General features: G+C 39.4%; 1 protein-coding gene across 7 annotated transcripts in view; it reads left to right on the top strand.

Moving 5' to 3' along the window:
- Window positions 1–20,447, top strand: part of mcf2l2 (MCF.2 cell line derived transforming sequence-like 2) — a 132,937-nt gene that overhangs the window by 31,458 nt on the left and 81,032 nt on the right. For all 7 annotated transcript variants that reach the window (XR_004613701.1, XM_034583874.1, XM_034583877.1 and 4 more), the window contains exons 2-14: window positions 1,180–1,263; window positions 6,551–6,665; window positions 7,157–7,247; window positions 8,358–8,471; window positions 9,564–9,680; window positions 9,791–9,940; window positions 10,491–10,615; window positions 10,851–10,965; window positions 11,434–11,553; window positions 12,110–12,301; window positions 13,128–13,319; window positions 13,415–13,601; window positions 13,847–13,950. Coding sequence is in view for 6 of the 7 variants with exons in the window: in XM_034583874.1 (XP_034439765.1) it covers window positions 1,180–1,263; window positions 6,551–6,665; window positions 7,157–7,247; window positions 8,358–8,471; window positions 9,564–9,680; window positions 9,791–9,940; window positions 10,491–10,615; window positions 10,851–10,965; window positions 11,434–11,553; window positions 12,110–12,301; window positions 13,128–13,319; window positions 13,415–13,601; window positions 13,847–13,950 (1,706 nt within the window). In the remaining variant the exon portion in view is untranslated. The remainder of the gene's footprint in view (window positions 1–1,179; window positions 1,264–6,550; window positions 6,666–7,156; window positions 7,248–8,357; window positions 8,472–9,563; window positions 9,681–9,790; window positions 9,941–10,490; window positions 10,616–10,850; window positions 10,966–11,433; window positions 11,554–12,109; window positions 12,302–13,127; window positions 13,320–13,414; window positions 13,602–13,846; window positions 13,951–20,447) is intronic.

The raw sequence follows: 20,447 nt of genomic DNA on the forward strand, positions 1-20,447 counted from the left end.
GAGGGACCCATCAAAACCATGAAACCAGAACAGGGCACGGTCTAATTCATGGACACATATGCAGACTCTTAAAGACATGTCTGAGAATGCTTTGTTCTGGTTTGCTCTATATATGTTTATGTGAATGCCAGTCAGAAATAGATAGTTACATAATAGGCTACAGTATATGACCAAAGAGCAGTTAGAAAACCGCTCTTTAATTACTGTATGTGATCATTTCATTTTCTAAACTCAGCAAAAAATATATAATAAAATGTTTATTCGGGTTTCTGTTCCAAAGTAGAACACTAAAATGGAAAAGTGAAACAAAAAAATCAATTTCAGTATAACACATTTGTTCAGTGGGTAGTGAGGTGTGGGGATGGCCATCACCTGAGTCTTTCTCCTCAGTTTTAAACACAGAGCTTCAAAGGGTCAGAGGTCACAGATCCTGAAGCCAAGCTCAAGCAGAGGGATTCCATTTTTTTTTCTTCAGAAAAATGTAGTAAGTTTAACTTGAGTAAATGATTTAGGAACTTTTTTCCTGTCGGGGAAATGACTCATCTGGATCCATGTTTAAATGCAGCAAACTCTCATTTTATAGCAGGACCAGTTTAGACCAAGAACTCTCAACGCTACCTGCAAAGCTCCGGCCGCTCACTCGCTCTTTGACAGGAGAAATGGCAGACCTATTTGAATCGCTGAAAATCTGAGCTGTGAAAGATGCTGAAGAGAGTTGTGTTGTCGGCACTAACATGAAACAGCGGTTTTACAATCCCACTCATTGCCCTATAATTCAAGGCCCTTGATTGGAGAAGTTGTGCATGGGGACACAACAGATGAAATGGGAAGAGATGTCCCCTACTGTGTGTGTGCTTTATTCTTTATTTACTCACTGATCGGCTACAGTTTGGTCAAATAACTTATCTTGTGATTTGATCTTCTGCTTTCGAGCAGCTTAATCCCTTGTCTTTCAGTTTCCTCACTCCATGTCTCTCATTATTTCTCTTTGTCTTTATTTATAGCACAGCTACACTGGATGTGTTTGATGTACTGCATATGTGTTCGTACTGTTACTTTTCTAATTCGATTCTTCAGCACGGGGAGGACACATCTTACTGTGTGTGTTTTGTATTCACCAGCTGTGTAGGACTCATGGATGTATCAGGCTGTATCTGATCAGTGTGTCTCTCCTTACAGATGAGATCATGCAGCAGGAGATCAGGCCCCTGCTGGCCATGGACATCATAGAGCAGCTCCATCGCCAGTTTGCCTTGCTCTCAGGTACGTAACAGAACGCCGCTCTCCCACTGCCCCACTGTCCTACCGTCCCATTGTCCCTTTATCTCGCTGTCCCATTGTCTCACTGCCCTGTTGTGTTGCTGTCCACACCTGGGGTTTCCGACCACGTTGTGACCTTGTGTATGTAAATTGGCGGATAAACCAATAGGCCGAAAAACAATTATAATCAAATGTCTATCATAATAGAAAGTTGTTATAGCAAAACAAGATGTTACATGCAAATTGGATTAAAGATAATTGGAATCTTGTGAATTTCCAAAAATGTTAAGGTAAAGTTAAAGAGCGGTCGGTTGTGTGGGACATTAAACAAGTTTTAAATGTTCAAAAAAGGGAAGGATTAAAAACAGATTTTAAAAGATCTAGTTTCCACTGAACATGCTAAGTCAGATTTAACTTAATTTTGTTTTGTAAATGACTGGTAATCTGCTGCCTGTTTGTGTTTTGCTATATTTTTCTTAAAAAATAACATAAACTCCAAATGAAGTTTTAAATCACATTACTGGTGGTTCAGAAGGCACTCTTTCAAAACAGACCACAGATACACACTGACCTGTCACTATACAAAAAATCGACATACTGCTTTTATTATTGCGGCTAAACTCTGTGTGCTGGCTGTAATATGTTGAAATCTTGAACCAGAAAATGAAACCACATAAAATACATGCCAAGGTTTCTTTGAAATTGCTGTGTTTTTGTTTTGTGAAAATCATCACAAAGTGAGATTAAAAGTATTGCAGCAATGAAAAACGCCATTGCAAATCCTGACCTTCCCTTCATCAGTGGCAATATCTTCCATCCACCTCTATTACCTGCCCTGACACTGCAGTTATTGATGCAGTGTGATCAACCATTTCTATTTATTTTACCGAACATTATAAAAAGCACAATAACCATTTTTATCATAATCGGCTATTTTATTTCTGAGACATATAATTAAATGCATTTAAATGCATGAATATACAACGGCCCCAGCTTCTGAAAGCAAACAAATGCGGTTTCTCGGCTGAATGGATGAGCTACTTCTGAGTGACCCCACAGTGTAAAGTCTGTCTGTCAGTACTGTGTGATGCTATTAGTATTTTCACAACCACACATTTGGAGATATAGAACATTTTTAGATCATGTTCCATGATTATATGAATCAACAAATAAAGGTGTGTTGGAGATGCTGGAGATGAGATTTGAAGAAACCTAATACAAAGCACCTGTCCACTCCACTGCAGTATTCATGGCCTGAGGCAGCGTTCAGTCAGAGACCTTTGTCAAGCACCAACAGTAATAAAAAAAATGAATGAATTAGTAAACACTGGTGCCATTACATGTTGTAGGTTGATAAGAAAAACCAGTTGGTTCACATTAAACATCGTAGAGAATCCATCCATTTCCTTTTGTTTACTTTTCATTTCCTGATACCTCTCGCCAAATGCCCGCAAGAGTTTTGCAAACTCAGCACTGAATTCAAAAGTCATAATTGGCTTTTGTTTTTGCAGAGTAGGGAAATGCAATATTTACACACAATGCATAATTTGACTGTGCTAGCAGCTCTGCAGTCACCACAAGGCTCCGTCACAAACTCTCGCTCTGAATGAGGTTTCAGCCGTGGTCTGGTTGTCTGTCTATGTCAGAATGTGTCTTTCCATTCACTTTATGCACAAATCAGATACAAAAAATACTTGTTGGTTCAGTTCTCTTTTAAAGGGTGACAATCTTCTTCTACTGTTCTTTTCTTGACAGTGGCCATGATTCTTGTCAGACAAGTGACCACAATGTGCATATTTTATTCACCCTGACCATGACCTGACTGGCATACAGCCAGAAAGGACCACACTTTAAGTCATCCACTGTTTTATGTTGCTTAGACCTACTTCTATCATGGAAAAAATTAGTTGCTGTCATCAGAAATAATTCCTATTCCTGAGTTGTTGTTTTTTTCTTTAGTTTTTATAAAGTTTTAGCCCAGAGGCCGGAGGTTCCTGCCCCTGCATTGAAAAAAAGAAATACAATGTGTTACATATTGAGCTTTACATGTGCTGATATATTTTATTTTCCTTTGGACAGAGCCAGACCTGTTGTTTCCCCATTTCCAGTCCACAGACATGAAAGTGATTTCTTCTGATTTAACACCACGTAAAAGCTAAAAAGCTAACTAACCAAGAGTGATTCCCTATATCTGTAATGTAAGAAGTAAAACTTATTTTAATGACTCATCTTTGAAGCCTTGAAGGCAAATCTTTTTTTGCCGCAGGCTAATGTATTTTTCTTCATTGGTAAATACAGGTTATGCATTTTTCACATACCAAAGCCTTGAGAGGTAAGGGAGAAAAACTGTCAGTATAACAACTTTTTATTTTCAGGTCTATCTTTATCTTTGTTTTATAACATCTTCTGGCTGTCTGCCAGAAAACAATTCTGCTCAAAAAAGTAATAAGAAAATAAATCAGTCAAATCAGTCAGCTGGATGAAACTCCTCTGTTTGATCCACTACAACCAGCTTCATATGCCTGGTTTCACAGCACACATTGTGACATGTCATAGTAGGAAAAGCACAGGTATTACAAATAACATTATTAATGGCACTGTTCACTTCATGTAAGACATGGCAGTGTGACAGTGAGAGTATTTGAACTATTTTCCGCCATGCCGATCACAAGGTTGTAGGGATAGCAGAACAACACTTAGGTCCATTATTTTGCAATCTTTTGTATGGATTACAACTATGATATGATATCTCCTGCAGATGTTCATCGTGTCCACAGAATTGATCCTCCTCGCTTTAGTCATCCCCTGACTTTCTGTAGTCAATCAATCAATCAAATTTCATTTGTATAGCCCATATTCACAAATCACAATTTGTCTCGTAGGGCTTTAACAAGGTGTGACATCCTCTGCCCTCAACCCTCACCACAGTAGTGCCACCATGCTGCTGACACTTTGAATAAGGAATGCAAATAAATGAAATGACATTCACATCTGCTTCTGCTGTACTTTGTGTTTCACTCAGTTATTCATTTAAAAGTTCTACACCAGCACAAAAATGTTACGGTTGTGACATCAAAAAATATAATCAGTATAACACTCTGTGTGTCGTGATGTAATAAACTGTAGTAGTGTTGAAGCATATGTTGAATGGATGCTTATGTCAGCGTGGTAGGGTTGGCCTAATGAGTTGACTTTATTCACTGTAATGCATTGGGTGGAAAGTTGTTTGCCAGCCCCTGCCCTCCGACTTTCCAGATGTGCTGCTACCGCGGTGACACAGCAGCCTGTGTGGTTTTTCAGGGATTCTTGTCATTCCATCTCTCAGTCTCACGTCTCACAACAAACCGAAATAACAACTGTTTCCAAAAAACCCTTTCTCAGCATCACATGCTTCCCAAGTTATATTACTTCAACACATCAGTTTTATGGCATTAGCCTAATGTGTGTGTCTGTGTCTGTCTGTTTGTATAGGATGTGGATTGGTATTGGTACAATCCTCTGGTTTGATATTTCAGTATTTTTCCTAGTTAAACAATTTTGTGAACTAATACCACTCTTCACTTTCAGGGGTAAAGTGAATTCTCCTGTATGAATGACCTTATTACTGCACACACAGAGCTGTAAAATAGGCTCAAGCTTAGATTTAGTCCATAGAAAAGGGCAGAGAACTGTTTTTGGCCACTTGAAAGCATTGCAATAGGCTGAAAACACTACAATGGTTTATCAGTTCTCTGCTCAGGCAAATGTGTCACAAAAACTGTCCATTGACATATCCAGTGGAAACAGAGCAACACTGGCATTCATTAGGAGTCTGTGCCACCTGATTAATTCAAGTCCATTATTGGATTCCAGATCTTTCTCATCACACACAGTCATTTGACCCATTGTTTTGACCCAAAGTTATTGATTAATGCAGCTTTAAATATTTGTATGGGGTTAAACCAATGGTTTAACTGAATTAACAGAAGGCATTTCATTCCAGGAAGGCTTTTAATACTATTAAGGCCATTACAGTGGTTCAGTGGTTGGCACTGTAACCTAGTGCAGTGAAAACTGCAACTCTGCACAGATTAAGCAAGCTTTGATTATAGATAAATAGGTAGTTTAAGATTAATGAGGTCTGTTAAGCAATTGATGCAATCGTCTGACCCAAGTTCACAACCTTTCAAAATAAGAAATCTGTAATCCAGCTCGATATAAAACATTGCAGCAACAAAACAAGCATTTTGCAGTTTTTATCAATAGTGAACGTATCACGTAGACATGTCATTTGCCAAGGCAAGTGATGAACGGTTGGTGAGATATGGGTTCCACATATAGACAGACAGACAATTGTGAAATAACTGTGTTTTATTATAAATACTGCTCTCAAATAAAAGCTGATAATTAAACATTAGCCATGGCAGAATGTACGGTGAAGCAATTGTATTCTAGTCACCTTGGTGGGACCAGTATCACACACTGTATGCAAACCTGTCACATGACTACATGACATGTATGACACCACATGACACACTGCAGCATGTCAGGTCCACACGTTCCATCTTAACTCAGTTACATGGATCTGTGTGTTTGAAAGATGACTGGTGAGATTGTATGTGACAGCAGAGAACATGGCACACACACACACACACACACACACACACACACACACACACACACACACACACACACACACACACACACACACACACACACACTCCCACTCACACACATCATCATTTAATGTCAAGGTTAAAAATACACGTCTTGTGGTCTTGATGTACTGAATTGTTGATCTATCTACACATCTAGAGCGTCCTGACATATTGTTAGTTGGGGTGTCAGAGAATGTCTAGCTCAACATTGCCACCTTGTGACATTTTGTGGAAGAGGTTTTAGATAGGGATATTAGTGACGTGTTTTCAGGATGCTCAATGAAAAGTTATTTAACCTTAATTTGTTCCATCTTGTAGGCTTAATAAGAAATTAACATTTTGTTATCTTTGCATCTTTACTCAAAAACAGTTACAAAAAAACAAAAGACATTATGTACATGCACAATACATTTAACCGATGTTCTCTGACTCCTTCAGATAAACAAAGAAAAAAACAATACCATGGACTATAATTAAGCCAAGTTTTGTACAAAATGTGCATTAAAAATAATACAGTATACAAATAATACAATAATAAACATACAGTAAAACATCATGCAGCTTCAATGAAGAGCTAGAAGATAATAGACAGTGTCAGACTAAAGGAAGAAGAACGGATTGTAAATGCTGTGTGTGGTGGTTTTGTGTTGCAGGAGGGCGAGGGAAAGATGGTGCTCCCATCATCACCTTCCCAGAATACTCAGGCTTCAGTGAAGTGCCAGACGAAGACTTCCATAATGTAGTTACTTACCTGACCAGCATCCCCAGGTACACACACTCTCACACACGTAACATCTAAGATTATCTGTAGATAGATTTGTAATTAATATGCATAATGTTTGCTGTTACTAAAGACAAAAATCCTATGGTCTCTTGATATAACTGTTTTCATTGAACCTTCAAGCATGTGGCAGATACCATCAGTCAGCTAACGATGCCAAAATATTAATTAAAATGAAGGCTTAACTGTTAGCCAAAGTCCATTGGTAAATTCAAGTTCCCATCACTAATTGTAACATGAAACAGTTTGTGTTGATAAAGTTTTACTTCCGTTTACGTTACTTCCTCTAGTTATACTCCAGTGGCTCAACATAAATATATAAATAAATGCGCAAGATGCTTTTGCTCTTCTACTGAGCTCAGCTTGCAGAAGCAGTAAACATCCTAGTTTAGGGAATTTTAAAGTTATGACTTGTGGGCACGATGCATTAGGCTAAAGTAGCAGTGCAGTTTACATCCTTTCTACCTCCTGTCTGCAGTTTGGATGCTGCCAGTATCGGCTTCATCATCATCATCGACCGGCGGAAGGACAAATGGAGCTCAGTAAAAGCCTCTCTGTCAAGGATTGCTGTAAGTTCTCTAATACATCCTAACCATATAAATACATATACACATGTGAACTGCACATATTGTTAAATATATTTATAATTGATTCTATAAACAAACACCATTCCTAGTGTAACCCAAAAATTCTAAAGAAAATTTTAGACCCTGTATTTAATGCAGTTTGAGCTATATATAAAGCATATTTAACGAACCTGGACGTTAAAAACAGGTATTCTACAAATACCTTATATTATTTTAACAATTATGTTCTAATATTTAGGTAGAATGTATTTATTTATTGTGCAAGTGCACATCTACAGTGGAGAACATGGACCTCATGGGTAAGATCATAAGGAAATGGCAATTTACAGAAGTATAAAACCTGCAAATGGAAAAGAACAAAACATAATTTTGCCCGTCGTCAGAGTCATGACCTCTAATCATGACCCCGGACCAACCTTTTACCAACCAACTTTAGATAATAAGGTTTAGAACAAATGTGAGGAATATTGTTTTTGTGTGGGTTTCTAAGATTGACACGAGTACTTACATGTTTGTGAGGTAATCTTCAGCCAGCTGAACACGTTGACCTGATGTTAGCTCTGAATGAACGGAGAGTGGTAGACTTTAGAAATCGTATTCCTCTTATTTGAGCTACATTCGGCTGTGTTTTATTACTGTGTTTGTAAGGTCTGAGACCAGGTTTCTCTAATAATAGTCATGTAGTCATGCTTAGATACTGCAACTGTCAATACAATGATGAGACATGGTTTTTAAAAGGGAGTCACTGTGGTTATGTATAAGCATTTGCAGTTTTAAAAGCTACAAAGTGACAGTTAGTCCAGTGACTCTCATTCCATGTGCTTTTTGAATAGGAATTGACACACAGCAGGATTTAACCAGTAAATGTTGCCTCCGAGGCAGCAGTGTCAAGTCGTAAAGCTCAGCTGACCCGTCACTGTGTCCGATTTTTCATAGTAAGCTGCTCTTATATTTTGCTCTGTCTCTGTCATTGTGGTCTCAGGACTAGGATTAGCCTGCTGGTGGGTGTGCATGAAGTGACTGAATGACTGAATGAAGGGATGGGATGGCTTAGAGATGTGCTGTAAGTTTACACGCTGTCTTGTTTTTTAGGGAGCATTTCCAGGAAACCTGCAGCTGGTGCTGGTGCTGCGACCCACCAGGTTCTTCCAAAGGGCCATAGCAGACATCGGGATCAAGCTGCACAAGGATGATTTTAAAATGAAGGTACTGAACAACACCATTCAGTTCACCACCACTGACCTCAGCTGCAGTCACATGAGAAGACGTATGACTTATTTTGCCAAAGAATTGCTTAATTAGGGATGTGAGGTTTTTAAATGAATGCACAACCCACTTATGTTGTGGTCATGTCAAGATCGTCCCCAGCAATCATTCAGATTGAAAACTAAAATGTTCAGTACATTGCAGCGGGCAGTCGCTGCACAATGACAGACAATCCAGAGTTGGCCGAGATTTTACATCAGTCTCTCATGCAAATGTCTCACTTTATTTCTTCTTCTTCTATTTTTTCACCTCCCTGATGTAGTAAAATAGTCCTCAGCAAAGTACATGTGGGACCATATGAAGATTATAAAGTATAAGTAAAAGCACAAAAAATAATGAATAAAATATAAATTAAAATGATTAGAATTGTAATCAGAAGAAATAAAATCGTACAAGTCGATTAAAAGCAGATTTAGCAGTTTTTTAATGATTTTGAGCTCCCAGAAGATTGCTAAAACCCACAAATTACAAAAGAGGACCTGATGTGAGTCTCCTCTGTGATTTCAACAATCACCTCTTGTGGGTTGAAGTGAGCACCATCTTCTCTTTTAGATTTGTGAACAAACCCTGCCTCTGAATTTCAACCAATCCAGGGTAGAGGTCATATTTCCTGCAACCTTAACTTGACCCAAATATTCCAAGGACAGAATTTTTCCAGCAGCACCAGTAGACATAAAGCAGCATCAAGTTGTAATCTCAAACATTTGATTTTTTTGTCAATTAAATTACTCGACCAATCCTCGATTTGTCACAATGAAATTAATTTAATGATGTAATATTATTGAATTATAACATGGCACACAAGTAATTTGGTATCTTACTGTTTAAATTTGTGAGACTGACAGATGACGGATGGTGAGCTATCCAGACATTTGTTTTTTTAATCGCACTAAAGCAAAATCTGTTGAAATTTGCCTGAAGATGATGATATGATTGCCACACTAATTAATTAGGAATTCATTCTGACTTTCACACTTAATCCTCACATAACATGAGTCTTGATCTAAAGTATTGTATTGAATGTGTTTGCAGATTGTGATGCTGAACTCTCTGTCGGACCTACAAGGTTATGTTGAAAAAGGCCAGCTGACCCGGGAGCTCGGGGGAAACCTGGAGTACTGTCACAGTCAGTGGATACATCACCGAACTGTGAGTTACCATTCAGCACTAAATACTGTTGAGCCTAACTTTAATGTGACATCACATTGACTTATATTCAATGACGCTGAATAGTCACGTGTGGATCATTTTCCCTACAGGCCATAGAGAACTTTGCAATGACGGTGAAAACCACAGCCCAGATTTTACAGAGGTTTGGGACAGACCTGGCAGAAACCGAGCTGCCCAATGACGTCCAGTGCACCAAAGATCTGCTCACAGCACACACGGACAAACACGACAACCTCAAGGTGAGAACGTTTCATACACCAACTCATACCATCATAGACAGCTCCATTATAGCAAGACAAGGAAAAAAAATCACTGATTCATAACTGTGGAGCTCCAGTAGCCAACAATTTAATAACAATTGCACTGGTTCCCCAGATGCAACTGTGTGGATTTAATTTAATCAAATACGAGGTGATGTGGTTGTGAGTTTTCTGATGAATATATTAGTTTTCAACTTGCTTGAGAGAAATCGAGAGCTGAATTTGTGCTTGTTCATAGCAGGAAGTGGAGAGATATATTTGTGAAATTGGTGGTAGAGGCTTGATGACCTTGGGGTGGGCTTCACGACTGACACTGACTTCTGTTAGTTTACAGATTTGTATTACTTAACCAGGTGTTAAAACAATGGCAACCTTTTTTCATTTTGGATTTAAAGGTATTAAAGTGTATTACATATTACCTTATACTTATTTATGTGTTTACATGAGTAACATTAGCCTCAAGTCTCAAAATATTGTATCTTCCAATCATAATATAATGTTGTTTCCAATGTTTCTGTGTCTCTACCAGGATGAACTGAAGCTAGGTTTGAAGCAGGGCACCACCTTGTTGGGTTGTATCAAGGAACAGGCAGCAAAGTCAGAGAATCACAAACTGAACCCAGACGAGATGGAGAACCAGACCACTGTAGAGAGGTGACAGTTGTCAACAAAGCCTTTCTTTCTTTCTTTCTTTCTTTCTTTCTTTCTTTCTTTCTTTCTTTCTTTCTTTCTTTCTTTCTTTCTTTCTTTCTTTATGAACAGGTGTTAAACACAGTTACCAGTATGACATAGTGTTTCTCAGGCTATAGAATGTCCATGTAGTTGTGTAGAACCTGTCAGTGTGTGTGTGTGTGTGTGTGTGTAATTAAGTTCCTATTGTGTGCCTCAGGCTCCTTGCCCAGCTGGATGAGACGGAGAACGCCTTTGAACAGTTCTGGTGTAAACATCATCTAAAACTGGAGCAGTGCCTGCAGCTACGCCACTTTGAACAGGACTTCAGAGAGGTATGTGTAGATGTGTCTGTCTCTTTGCAACCTTTGGATCTCACATGTTTCTCCACTTCATACAGCTTTAAAGGCCTGCGGCTCTAAAATCACACTTTGAAAAAACTGACTACATAAAACACTTCCCGGCTGAGTCTGTTAGTAAGTTGTAAATTGAGTGACTTTTTGTTATACAATTGCTGGAAAGTTCTTGTTGAAATATGTTTCAGTGATTGTATCTTCCATATTTCCAATACTGAATATGATCATTTGACATGTTCAAGAAATTCAGTTCTCTCCGGATCAATAAATGCAAAAACTGACTAAAACAGCTTTTATCTGACACGTTGTTTTATCCTGTAAAATAATCAGTGGTGATCTGAAGTGAAGTGGAATCAGGGTATGAGATAAAAGTATATTGTGAATTGGAATCATGATGTCCTCAGTCTCCTCTCAGTATCTGTCTCTGTCCCCTCTTTTCTTCTTCAGGTCAAAGTGTCTCTGGACAGTTTGAGGGACAGTTTGACCAGCCTCTCAGTTATCGAGGATTGTCTGGCCAGAGTTGAACACCTGCTAAAAGAACTGAAAACATTGGAGGAAAAGGCTCAGGTCAGTCACACACACACACACACACACACACACACACACACACACACACACACACACACACACACACACACACACACACACACACACACACACACACACACACACACACACACACACACACACACATAAACACGTCTCACCCAGTCAGACCAGGTCTTCCAAAGAAGGAGAAGGAGAAGAATGACCCCATTTAACCAACAACGTTTACTGGACACCACTTCCTCAGTTATTTGTAAAATTGCCCACGTATACCACAATAATAAACTAATTGCTGAAATCAGGTGTCATAACAACTCTATTATCTTTAATTTTGTCTTCACATTTACAACTGCGACCTCTCTGCAGACTCTCTTATACTGTAGACGAGACATTGCTCCATAGCAAACTGACACTGATGGGAGGCCTTCAGTGTCCAAGCACAAACCCGTACATAAAAACACGGTTCTTTACATACACTACAGCACAAATTTTTATTTCATGAAGAGAACAGCCCGAAGATTTTATTTACACAACTGAAACTGCCATAATGTATCCCGATTTGCTCTGTTCACTCCAGCCTACACTAGAAAAGGCCCAGCTCCACGCGCTGCACGGTGACCAGCTGATCCAGAGCAACCACTACGCCGTGGACTCCATTCGACCCAAATGCGTAGAGCTGCGGCGCGTCTGTGATGACTTCAGCAACGAGGCCAAGCAAAAGACGGATGTCTTGTCCAAAAGCTTGCAGATACACATGGGCATTGAAAAGGTGAGAATATGGTCCGACTTGTTCACATCTACAAATATCAGATCAAGAAACTTAAGTTTGATTCCCTGTACTTGGACCATCTGTCATTACATGTGTAGATGAAAAACTCCAAACTATCCAAACACTGCCCTACACTGCTGCTGTGTCAGTATTGCTGCTGGTTGATTCAGCCCAAAAATAAATATTTGCTCACCACTCCCATTACATTTATGTACTTATATCTAGGGGAGTGATGACGTCAGAGCCTTAAAGCCACAACTACTACACTAACTACTTTTTACTGCTGCAATAAACATTTCAAACGTGACTTGTCTGACTAATATACTTTTCTCATCAAAACTGATGGAACTGGTGAGCAAAAATACAAAGAGTAACACTCTGGTTGTGATAAGATAGAAAGTTCTTTTAGATATTTTGCCCCTGTTGAAATGTATAATGTAACCCATAGTTGAGCTACAGTAGACAAATTAGTACATTGCTAAACCAAATGGCATTTAGACATGACTCAGTGATTTCTGAGGACTTAATCATCCAGAGATATTATCAAAGTGATGTCATGTGAACTGAATACTTTATCTTTACTCTGCAGAATTTTCCACTCTCCTGTTGACACACCGATTTGTACTACGCACTCAAGATTATATATATTATTCATGTAGATTTTTCCTCCTGTCATCAGATTACACCAAAAAGCATGAAGATTATGTGATGATATGTCTTTGCAGATCCCAATGGACTCTTGTGGCACCTAAACACAGAACCCTGGTGTCTGTAACATACATATCCTGCCCAGTTTGAACCTGTTTGAACTTTCTGCTGTAAACAGGTAAACCAGTGGTGTGAGTCTGGCATCTACCTGCTAGCCTCCCAGGCTGTGGATAAGTGTCAGTCACAGGAAGGGGCAGAGTCAGCGCTGACCGACATCCAAGGCTACTTGGTGTCAGCCGAAAAGAACCAGCTGACTGAACTGAGGAACCTCCATAACCAGTATGAGGTTGTGCTGTCTGAGGATATCAAGGTACGGTGCAAAAGAATGTGTGTTAACAGGACGATTGCGTGTTCTGTCACAAAAATAATGAGGACGAGGAGTGATAGTGAGCTCTCTGCCTGCAGGCCAGTGTCCTGAAAGCACTGAAGCGCCTGGAGGATGTCCAAGAAATGTTTGAGAAGCGGCAAATCAGCCTGAAGAGACTGTCGGCTAAACAGACGAGGCCCGTCCAGCCCGTGGCCCCGCGGCCTGAGTCGTCTCCCAAACGGCCCCCACTGAAGAACCCTGCCAGGACTACAGGGAACCAGCAGCGTGAGTTGGATGTTGCTCTCACCAATTAATGCAGCAGATGGTGAAACCTGATGTAACATTTTCAAACTGTCTTACAATTGTAATGCTTGTGATACGACTGAGCAGCAAACTTTTACAGTCTCATACAAACTTTTTTTTTTAGCTATAAACTGAAATCGTCTTTAGACATGCACGTTATGTAACACAGGCTCTGATGAGAGAAATGATTGAAGTTATTTATTCTGTGTCATCTCAATTCACTCCAGCGCTGGCTCGCAGAGCATCGGATATCTCCAACAGCAGCAAGCAGCCGGCCGAAGCTGATCCTAACAAGAAGAAGATCATACGCAAGGCCAGGGGAGGCATCAAGGTACCCTCCTCTGATCCTACTTTCAAATCTCCCATTTATCTCGGCCTCAGTCTTTAAGATGTGTGGCTAATAAAGCTAAACAGCCCCTTACTTTTCATTTGCTCACATTTTGGGCTTACTTTCAACACTTTGGTATAACTTAAGTTTGGATAAGTATAATTAAATAACAGTGTCAGTAGTTGACATCTCAGTCATATTACACTTCAATAGTCAGCTCCATATGACAAAAGACAAATTTCATGCAAATTAGCCAGAATCTCCAGAATAAATTCCTCCTGCAGAGTTAATGCAGTTTGTGATAGCTGCCCCCTCATCTCCACTGTGAGTCTTGTTTACACCTCTGCATTATTACACCCTGGGCAGTCAGTGTGACTGAAAGTTGATGGGAAGCTCAGCATGAAAGGATGTGTTCTGTTCCTCAGACTCCAGGACTTACAAATGTAATTATTGGACTAAAAGAGAAACAATAAACACCAGTTTTGAGGAAAAAGAGTTCACACTGTTAAATGTGTGTTCATGGCTATTTAATCAATATGGCAATACTTTTCCAGGCTCTGTGTTTGACATGCATTTAGAGGTTAGGACATGATACAGGGTCAGACTGATAGTTTTGGATGAAAAATGTATCTTGATATGCCAACAGTTATCCGGGGGAGGACTTAAAAAACATATGAAAAAAATATAATGTAAGGATGTTTGTTTTCCAATTCCTGAAAATGCCCACGTAAGCTTTTCTTCCACATTTTTTTGTCAATAGTTAACCTTCAAAATAAGACTTTTAAGAAAGTAGATGTTACCTCTCAAGGCTTGGGACATGACCAACCATCTTGTTGTCATGAACATGTCAGTCCAATTTTTTGCTTGATCACACTGGAGATTTTCTTTGCTTTGTAGCATTGTTGCTTTGTTGACACATATTCATTCTGTCACTGACTGGGTGAGATTTGAAATGCTGATACCGGAGGAATGCATCCATCGCCTCTTTTGTTTCTTCTCTGCTTTTTTTCTTATCTACAGTCACCAAACACTATTAGTAACACTACATTAACTCTGAGAAGTTCCTCCCGTTGCTCTGAAAGCAGCTTCAGATCGTAGTGTGATTGATTCCACAAGATCATAGGGACTTTCCTCTGAGATTCATAATTTCTGCAGATTTGTCAGCTGCACATTCATGCTGCCAATTTCCTGTTCCACCACATCGCAAAGGTTCTCCTCGATTCAATTCTGGTTAGTGTGGAGGTCACTGGAATTCCCTGAACTCACTGTCATGTTTATGAATCAAGTTTGAGACTTTTACTTTGTGACATATTGCATTATCTTGCTGGAAGTACAGAAGATGGTAAAACTGTGGCCATAAAGGAATGAGCATAGTGAGAAATTAGACTCCGATAGACTTTGACATTAAACCATGATTAATTGATATTAAGGCCCAAAGTGTGACAAGAAAACATTCCCCAAAACATCACACCGCCAGCAGCAGCAGCAGCAGTAACAGTCTGGACTGTTGACAAAAGGCAGATTGGCTCCATGCATTCATGCTGTTGAGTCTAGATTCTGACTCGACCATCTGCAGCCTCAGCAGAAATTCATATTCATCAGTCCAGGCTACGTTTTCTTCTGTTAGTGTTAGTGAGTCTGTGTCACTGCAGCCTCACATGTCTGTTATTGGCTGACAGGAGTGGAACCTTGTGTTTTTCTGTAGAACCATCCACCTCAAGGTTGGGTGTGTTGTTCATTCTGAGACGAGTTGTAGAGTGATTGTCTGAGTTACCATCGCCTTTCTGTCAGCTCCAACCAGTCTGACCATCCTCCTCTGACCTCTCTCATCAACAAGAACTTCTGCTCACTGGATATTTGTCTTGGCCTAATACAAACTCTAGTGTATTGTGAGTGAAAATCTGAGGAGATCAGCAGTTTCAGAAAAACTCAAACCAACAATCGTGTTTTTCTGTGAATCTAATGTTTAATGTGATATAAACTGAAGCTCCTGACCGGCATCATTTTATACATTGTACTGCTGTTACATGATTTGCTGATTGGATAACAAGGCCAATTAGGTGATAGTTAGGATGTTCCTGATAAAGTGTTTGGTGTTCATGGGTTGCCTTCTTGTGGATGTATATTTATATACATAAAATGTGTTCACATACTCACACTGAATAGCTTCTTTAACTTCTTTAATAGGTTCTTCGGCTTTGTGGTGAGACAAGCCAACATAGCATGTTGGAGTTACTAGTCTGCAACAATTGCTGTGCAGACTTCCCACACAGTCGTTATGTAGGTACTGATTGATCATGTGACAACAGACATGCTAACTAATGCCTAACTTCTAACACTGTGTTAACAGGAGCAGTAATTTCCGGTTTTCCTGAGTTATTGCTGCCACATGCGCACAGCCTGAAATAAACCTGCTATAAATCATTAAGTTGTAATTTGACACTACGGTTGTTACACAGATTAAACAAACAAGATGTAATGTTGTAATTAGTGAGCTATAGAGGAACATTTAGTTATCTCTGGACAGAGCCAAGCTGCCTCCTCCTGTTGCCAATCTTTTACGCTCAGCTGAGCTAACTGGCTGCTGGCTCTACATTCTTACTGCAGAGATGGTCCGATTGGTTTTATTCATCAACCATGTTAATCTGACAGAGCCTGTGGTGGGACATCATTATACAGTTATAATTATAGTGTGCAGACAATATTTTCTTTTCATTTCTAATCAGTTCACCAAGTCATCTTCAAAAAATATTGGACTACTTGCAGCTATTTAAACAGAAAATGCTAAATGAAATGAGGACTGATGACTTTTGGGCTTTGCCCGATGAAGCACCATGGGTCACCACCAGATGTTCGCGGGTGAGCTCTCCCCTGAGTTTTGGATCCAGCAATCTGCTCAGTTCCTCTTTCCGGGCATGGTACTGTAGCTCTGTCTCCACTGATTCATTACAGTCTTGTGAATTGATCTGTCTAGTCCATTTTCTTGGCACCATTTTGCCTTGACAGACTCTACCAGGGGCTATTGTCCCCCGACAGCAGAGATTCTACGATTAAAGGGACACACAAGTCCCTCCACTATGCTGGTGGGGACTCTTCAGGGGGAACCATTACACACAGAACTAATAGGCTATGGTAGGTAACAGTGAGTGAAGCAGTGAAGTGGCAGACTAATTACTTTCACTCCACAGTTGTAAGCCTATAAAACTTCAACTTTTCTATGTTTTAACTCTAATAATTATTAGCTGAACATGAGCATGTTGACTGGTTTTCAGTGTTTTTTTCGGCAGGTGTTCTGATGGTTTTAACAAAGTTCCTCTGGCTTATAGAGGGTCTCACTACTCATGATGCCACCCTGCTGCCTTTTGAAGCTAAGCAGCGATTTTGCTCTGATCTCATTAATTGGTTTACAGTGTGGATAATTTGAAAGCATGCCCTAAGGTTATTTTGTGCTGCTGACAAACAGGGCCTGTCTGTGTAGTGATAGTGTTGGTGTGTTAGACCATGAACCTTCCTCCATAATTGATGAGAGCAGACATGATGAGTTGGACATCTGCCTTGTCTTGTTTCACTGCCCTCTTTCTCCTGTGTGAACGCAGAGCCAAAATCATTTCCTTCTTGTCCCTAGTTGCATCAAGCTCCATTAACTTTAACATGTTTAACCATTTTTTTCCTGACTTTTCTTTATTTCTTCAACAACTACTGTTGAGATGCCTGTGAAAGTCACATGAGTCATATCGTAGTAAAGTGGCACAAGGCATGATGTTAGTTTCAGACCAAAGCATTTTTCATTTTCCTACATATATACCCAATTCACTTGCAGTCATCTGAGTGCCCATAGTCGTGTTGGTCTTAAAGTGAGGTGAAGTCCATTGCATTGTGGGTACCTTGATGCAGCGAATGGCTGTTAGCTTTTTGTTCCTAAATTTGAAAATGCAGGTGCAAAACATACAAACGTACATACACTTTACTAGTCTGCCCATGCGCTGTTACTACCTGGCAAATCCACTTCTATAATATCAATCCACCAAGTTACAAGCTTACCTGGGCTTTTGAGGGCATTCGGAAATGGCATTCTGATGTACCTGAAATGTCAACATGACCATCCCATTTGGTTTTATTGGCTCTCTGGCATGAGACACTCTTAAGTGATGAGTGGATTTTCAAGTGCTTCAGAAAATGTATTTGAATCAGATTATATAATGTCTGAACACTGTATTGACTCACTTGGAGTCAGAGCATTGTTCTGGTGCACAGCAGCAGGAATCCCATGAGCCTTGCATCACCAAGGGGATATACAGTGCGTTCCAATGTCTATGGATCAGAGACTTCAGAAAGGCCCCGAATCAAAATATTAAATTCTTAAATAGCATGACTTATCTTAACTGATCACACTATATTTGTTTTACTTTAATTAGCAAAGTAAAACACTGACTCCATATTTTGACCAAATAAGTTATATAGCCTCATACAAATCAATACCTGTACCTACTTTTCTTAATGTATTCAATGTAGTAGATCTTAGTAGCTAGCATATAACTTGCAAATCCAAATTACTAATCATAAACGTATCAATTATAACTGTGAATTAGTAAAAAATATATAATTTTCAATATAGATGTTAATAGTAATCACAGAAAACTCTAATACCTGATTCCTATAGTAGTTTCTCTTAGCTTATTCTGTGACGTTTATCCAAAAACACTATTATCAGAAGCATGTCTGATAAAGTCTCCCCCCTGCTGTAGTTATTGCTCTCTGCCTTTATGGGGCAGTGTAGCTACAAGGGAAAACAACTAAAGCTACTATATCTACCTGAACATGTGATGTAAACACATTCAAATTAGAGAGGAAATAATAAACTTGTTGTCTTGGTTTAATTTCAAGCCAAGCACAAAGCTGAGTGTTACAAAAACACACAAAGCTGAAACTGTCACAATATTTTTCTTGCACAGATTTAGCAGGACTTAATACACTCACTCGACTAATTAATTAAACCTTAGTTGATGAAAAGTTAATGTTACATATGCGGTTCTGTCAGTGTAGATACTGGGTTGGGAGTTTATTCTGAAGAAATCAGAGGTTGTGACAAAAAAAATGAATAATATATGTATTTATAGATCCATTGACTTTCATAGATATAAGAAAATTTAAGAAAACTTTAAAAGACAACTTTTACAATACAATCGGTAGACCTGGTTTTTCCCTTCTTGTTACTGTTGACATTACAGATATTCTACCATAAGACATTTAGTAGTAAAGTGAAGGGGAAAGCTGTTTTTATGTATTCTTTCTGACAGAGGAATTTAGAAAGGCTGTGTATGACATCACTGACTCTACTTCTACAATTACTTAAACTTCTCTCAATTACTGCTGAGTCTGTTCTAAACCCGCGAGTTGTCTGACTGAACTGTGCTTTTTACCAGCAGCTGGCACACTGCAGATATACCTTCATTAGTTATTTAAATCTTTTCACACAGCACACAACTAACCTCATGTTCTACTTCTTAATGTTGGACAGATAAGAACTGATGTTTGTTGGCCTTTATTTACATAAATGTATCCCATCAAAAGAGCAGAGGAGAGACAGAGCGTTTTAATATGTTTATCAGCCTTTACATACTGTACATAGTTGCATACACTAACCAGAACAGGTAGTTCCAGTATGCCAACTGCTGCCATAACAATGTGCGTCATCTGTCTGTCTGTATCTGCATTTGTCGGCAGTTTCCATTAGGATTGCACTGTGAATAGAGCAGAGGTGGGAAGTAACGAAGTACAAATACTTCATTGCTGTACTTAAGTAGATTTTTCACATATCTGTACTTTGCTTGAGTATTTATTTTCCTGACGACTTTTTACTTTTACTCAATACATTTGAACACAAATTTCTGTACTTTCTACTTCTTATATTCTCAAAACTGGCTCGTTACTTGAGCAGCGGAGGTTGGCGCAACGCGCACCTCTCTCTCGCTCACTTGCGTGCCCCCTGCCTCGGCAGCGCGAGACCCTAAGAGACCCTAAGTACAGCCTGCTCGACCCCGAGGACCTCACTAAACCATCCAATGGGTAGTAGCGATGTGTGTACAAAGGGCAGGGGCTTAATCAACGTGAGCACATTCCCCATCCGTTTATTCCCTTTAGAATTATCCAGGTGCTCATGCAGGAGCTCGGTTCAGTTCACTCTTTATTATTCTGTCTGAAATTTGGCAGCAAAACTAGACTGTGTCCAGTGATTTTTTCTTCTCTGTACTAGCACTGTCCAGGTTGTTAACAAAAGAGAAACTATCCTATTTTGTGTGCCTAGAACTTGTTTCCTTTTGCAGAGTTATCATAAGGGGCATTGTGTGTCATTCCTGCTACTGATTAGAGAGTGCAAGGTCCATGTTTAGTGATATTTACAGAATTGTTTTGTGGTTATTCTGTGGTCTATTAGTGGTCTTAGGCAGACACAAGAGGCACTTGTTTATTCTGTTGTGTTGGTTCTTTGTTGTCCCTAGAAG

This window comes from Hippoglossus hippoglossus, chromosome 4, assembly GCF_009819705.1.
Source record: "Hippoglossus hippoglossus isolate fHipHip1 chromosome 4, fHipHip1.pri, whole genome shotgun sequence".
NCBI lineage: Eukaryota > Metazoa > Chordata > Actinopteri > Pleuronectiformes > Pleuronectidae > Hippoglossus > Hippoglossus hippoglossus.